At 37.1% G+C, this 5,259-nt stretch overlaps 1 protein-coding gene across 3 annotated transcripts; it reads right to left on the bottom strand.

The window, feature by feature from the left end:
- Positions 1-1,668: 1,668 nt before the first annotated feature.
- Positions 1,669-4,919, bottom strand: LOC124830042 (inorganic phosphate transporter 1-4-like). Of its 3 annotated transcripts, none has more exons than XM_047303652.2 (2): positions 4,778-4,919; positions 1,669-3,592 (listed from the first exon to the last, which is right to left on the bottom strand). In XM_047303652.2, the coding sequence occupies exon 2, from the start codon at positions 3,529-3,531 to the stop codon at positions 1,906-1,908; it is 1,626 nt and encodes a 541-aa protein (XP_047159608.2). In that variant the 5' UTR covers positions 3,532-3,592; positions 4,778-4,919; the 3' UTR covers positions 1,669-1,905. The 3 variants fall into 3 exon arrangements, with proteins under 3 accessions (XP_047159608.2, XP_047159626.2, XP_047159617.2); XM_047303670.2 differs by lacking the exon at positions 4,778-4,919 and adding an exon at positions 4,490-4,723; XM_047303661.2 differs by lacking the exon at positions 4,778-4,919 and adding an exon at positions 4,634-4,654.
- Between the last annotated feature and the right edge of the window lie 340 nt (positions 4,920-5,259).

The raw sequence follows: 5,259 nt of genomic DNA, 5'->3' as shown, positions 1-5,259 counted from the left end.
CCCTGTGTTTGTGTTTGGTTTTGAGGAAGGGGAGCTAAGAAATACTGTGATGTTTGCTGGGAGGGAAGAGAATGAGAAATAATTAAAAAAAATTAGGACTCATTGGACTATTTCTGATTATTGTTTTCCGATAATAGGTGAAGAGATTTGCGCGGGGAAATGTTGGACAAATTTCATTCAAACAACATTTTATATAAGACATCAAGATAGTATCTTCAGCTTAAAATCATAAGGTTATATATGACACTGATGAAATATAAGCGTTTTATAGTTTTATATAAGACATCAAAACATAACGTAGCTAAGCTACTGTTAGGTCTTGAAAGAATCACATGCAACGAGCCTAACATAAATGTATAACTTGTTCGTTAGCAAGATGGTGGATAGGTGTTCCAGCCAAAGCCAAGTTGAAGGAGATCAGTTCTTGAGCTTTACGATATTGTTGTGTTTCTTTCTAGTGAAATTCCAAAATATAAGTTCATCACATTCCTAATTTGTACTTGTTTCTAAAGACTTTTGAACTGAGTCTTCATCTGCGAGCTTCGATTCAAATATATGACTGCAAACTGTTTATGTTCCGGAAATAATATTGTCAGTGTACTATTATTTAGTACTACATATCACTGTTATATATTTTCCCTTGTTATTTGTTTTGTCAAGACACATTTCATTGAGCTAGATTGGTTGATGATGGAATCAAGATATTAGTCATTGGTCAGTGAGAGTAGGTATTTTGGTGTACTAAGTAACAAAAGGCATTGATTAGTGTTTGTTCTGATTTTTTTAAAATAACAATCGGTTTATCCTATCCCATGTTGTTAACAAAGCAAAAGGACCCAAAAGTCCAGCACAGTTCGTGAAATAGAAATATGATTACGAATAGTCTGATACCTGCTAAAATATCAAAAATTTCAGTTTTCAGGTCCCATGAAATCAGGCTTGGAGCAATGTTGACCAGGAGAAATAAAAATAAAAGTGAATGAAGCTGATGTTAAGTTGTGAAATACAAAGTTTGACACAGTGAAGTCGGTTTAATGGTTTGGAAGTTTTGAACAGAAATATAATATAAAGGTGAAATGTCAGATGTTTTGATGAAGTATGAATTAGTGAGATATAAAATAATTATGCAAAGGTTTACCTGTAGCTCATGTCCAAAGAAAAGTCTACTGATCATTTAAAGACTGGTTGAAAGCAGTTTCCATGGAAGAATAACTTGATCTGTGTGGACCATAAAGTGATGCGAGAGGTAGACAGTTGAAGACAGTAAGTTAGTGAAACTGAAAACGCCAATGCAACTCCCCACTACAACTTTAGCTTTCAACTTTCAATCAGCAATCGTATTTGAAGTGTACAAGTCAAAAATGTGCCGTGAACAGACTGGAACTGCAACTAGTCAAGTAGCATTATGGTCATATTTTTCGTCTACTCACATTGAAAACTAAACAATCTTTTTCTGTATTCACATAAGCACCTAGGAAACGGGGAACTGTTCAGAATTTCAGACGATAAGGTCCTTATATTATTTATATTCGTAGAGTCCCATCACGAACATTTATTCAACCTTAGTCTGTTTTTTTTAAAGATTTCAATTATAGACATGTCTCGTGTAATGCCATCGTTTTTCTTAGACTTAAGTGAAATTATAAAATAAAGATGACATGCAGAACATAGCCGGTCTGTGAAACTTGTTATTGAAAGTTCTATACACCAATATGATTATACATCAAATGGAACTCAAGTTTGCCAATATTCTTAAACGAGATTGCCCTGGTTCTTATTACATGATGTCCAAGCAAAATTTAACAGAAATATTGGTGATTGGCAAGGAAAGCTTGTGCTTGTGCTTTCCAAGTGTAATTGAAGCCCCTACTTTATTGTAACAACAACATTATAGACGAAGGTATCCTAAACATACGGAACAGTTTTGTTGTTGCTGTTGTGAGAATGTGATTGTTCTGATTCTTCACCGGTCCCAACATCCTCTTCATTCTCACCTGACATCTCCTCCAACGACCTTCCCTTTGCCTCAGGAACCAAGAAAGTGCAGAAGAAGCCAAGAACGTTAACTACACCTAAGACTATAAGTGAATTCTTTACACCAATACCTGCAGGGTACCCTGCATCAGCTTTGCTTTTGTCCTTGTTTTGTGCCAAGTACAAGAATCCAAAGGAACCAACTATAGCCCCAAGCTTTCCAGATGCTGATGAAATTCCATGACAAGTACTTCGGAATCTAGCAGGGAAAATCTCTGCTGGCACCACAAAAGTGGTAGCATTGGGCCCAAAGTTTGCAAAGAAAAAGGTCAATGAATACATCACCACAAATCCTATCCGGTTATCCTTATGAGTCCAGTGGTCATATGGGATGGCAAGAGCAAACATGAAGACAGTCATGAAGAAGAAGCCCATCAATTGGATAGCAAATCTTCCTATCCTGTCAATGAAAGCCACCGTGAACCAGTAGCCAGGAACTGTACTGCACAGAGCAATGAGTGTTTGAGCCCTTGCAATTTTGTAAACCTCCTCAATAGCATTCATGGTTTTGGCTGGAGGTATCCAACCAATTGCACTGAAGATGTCCTTCTGGAAAAGATTTTGACTGTAAAATGCAATATCAAGTAAGAACCAAGTGCTTGATGTACCAAGCAGATGCAGTCCATGACGAGTGAGGAACTCCTTTGAGAACAAGCCATATGGCTTGGGCTTTGCCGGATCTTCACTCTGTGGTTCAGCTTGAATCTCAACCTGCAGAACCTTAGACATATCTGCTGCTGCCTGCTTCATGTTCTTGGCTACTAGAGCAGTATAACGGGCAGTTTCCGGCATCTTCATCCGCCAGTAGTAAGTCAATGCCGCTGGGAGTGCTCCGACCATCACAATTATCCTCCAAATGTAGTCTGCTTGTACGACTGTTGACCCGGCTGGATCAACCTCATATGCTGGAGCAGTATACCTGCTATTGAATGCAGCTGAAACTATAATTGCAAATATACCACCTGCCAAAATGCCAAAACCCTGCATGGCAAACACTGCAGCAATGAAGGCCCCGCGAGTCTTCTTGTTAGAATACTCAGACATTATGGTAGCAGAAAGTGGATAGTCTCCACCAATGCCAAATCCAAGCCAGAACCGGAAGAAACAGAGAGTTGCCATTACAGATTTTGCACTATGACCGAATGAAAGGCCGGAACCGACGGAACATATCACCATCATCATCAGAGTCATGCCATACACTCTTTTCCTTCCCATCTTATCACCAAGCCAACCAAAGAAAAGCTGACCTGAAAGTGTTCCACAGAAAGCCACACCATTTACTGCAGCTGCAACATTGGGAGGCAATGTACCGGGCTTTGGTGCACCGTCAACATGGTAATATATGCGGCCAAGCAACTTTGTTACAAGGGATATGCAGAATAGATCATATGCATCGGTGAAGAAGCCCATTCCAGCGATGACGATTGCTGTGAAATGATACCATTGCGTTTTTGCAACATCAAGCGCATTTAGTACCTCAATTTGCTCCTTTGCCATGACTTTTCAAGCCAAAATTACAAGGCTATTTCTGTATCTCTTTATCAAAAGCTTTCCTTCTCTGCAGAAGTGGAAACAAGAGTCAGACTTGATCAACTGTGAGATCATTGATTAAATAAAAGAACTAAGAATTCGGATTGATTTGAACAAGTTATCAAATGAAATCAACCAATAGACGTACAGTTACATCACCACCAATTAGTTTCACTATGAAAAAGTTCTCTACCTATCAACAGTAACTATTGATTACACCACTAGTTGAACCATCCAAATTCATAATTAAGGCTCAGAGATTGAAACCTGTAGAGAGCCTCGATATAGTGACAAAATATAAGGAAGATAAAGCGTTCTTAACACAAGCAAGTCAGCAAAGTTGTCAAGCTACCGGACTTTTTGTTACACCATAAATTAGAAAACTGGAAGGAAATGGAACTCCTAATCTCTCAACTAAATCCCGGAATATGAATATAAAACAAAAACAAAAGGTAAATAAGAACTTTCTAGCTTCCCTCGCTACTTTATAAAATAACTTGACATTAAATTTCTTCGCAAATTATTATGTTTTGAAATTGTTTCAAAAGAAAAAAGAAAACAGAAAAAAATCTTTTAAAGTAAACAGAAATGTACCAAGCGAGATACAAACAAACTTTAAGGAACAGAAAACTGATTATTCATTTACTTTTTTTTAGAAAGAGGTTCCAGATTTGAGATGCTCTAATATCTCTCGAAAGCACAATTTACGCCAAACTCACCGACCCATGTTCCCAAAAACTAAAATAATACTGGAAAAGAAATCTGGTTAATTCTTAAATCATCGTAACAATCAAATTTCAGACTCCCAGATAAGAAGCGGTGAAAAAATAAGAACAAAGCATATCAAGAGGATTAAACCAATTAACCCATGCAAATAATCGAATCTCATTTGAGAAATTTTCACATTGAATGAAGCCATACATACATGAATAAGTTGCGTCTTTTCTGAAGGGTACAGTACCGACAATGTTGGAAGTGATCAGGAACAGTTCAAACAAGCATTACAGATTAAGATGAAATCGTGAGCATGAACGTAAAGCGAAGGAAAACACATGAAACGGATCTTAACTGTCACAAGAAAAAGAACTAAGGACTCGGGGCAGTTGAATGATAGTCCCTTGATGCATGCATGGAGTGACACATTAGAAAGAATGCCAAAAAAGAATGCAATTTTAATAATAATAATAATAATAATATAAGAAAATGGATGCACCTGCACTGGAAGAAAGTCGTAGAGCGATAGAGAAAGAGAAAGATTTGAAGTGCAATGAAAAGAGAGATGTGGGAAAAAATGTGAAGAGAGCGGAATTAATTTATAGGAAGAGAAGGCAAGAAAACATGACATAAAAGAAACACAATACAGTTTCTGAGCCAAATATTCCACTCGCATATACCCCTCTTTTTCCGCCCAGTCAAATCAACCTCTTTTATGCCTTTTACGACGCCGTTCCTTCCCCGAAGCCCTTGGATCACTATGCATTCTCTTTTTTTACCTCTTCATTTACACACTATTCTTAATTCAAGCTATTTCAAATCCTCTTTTTTTTTTATTTATTTATTATTCACAATTTTTAAATTTCTTTTTCATTCTTTTTAACAACGTATTAATTTAATGCTGCTGTCAGATGAAACATTATCAAGAAAATAATGACGTGATACGTTGGTAACGTGTTATCCAAATCATGTGACACCTAA

The sequence above is a fragment of the Vigna umbellata genome, chromosome 5 (assembly GCF_029865625.1).
Source record: "Vigna umbellata cultivar VRB3 chromosome 5, Vumbellata_1.0, whole genome shotgun sequence".
Classification (NCBI taxonomy): Eukaryota; Viridiplantae; Streptophyta; class Magnoliopsida; order Fabales; family Fabaceae; genus Vigna; species Vigna umbellata.
Note: the sequence above shows the minus strand (reverse complement) of the source record. Positions and strands in the feature narration are given on the sequence as shown.

Bases quoted from the DNA above. Each gene is read 5' to 3' on its own strand.
- LOC124830042 (XM_047303652.2), bottom strand. From the start codon at position 3,531: ATGGCAAAGGAGCAAATTGAGGTACTAAATGCGCTTGATGTTGCAAAA.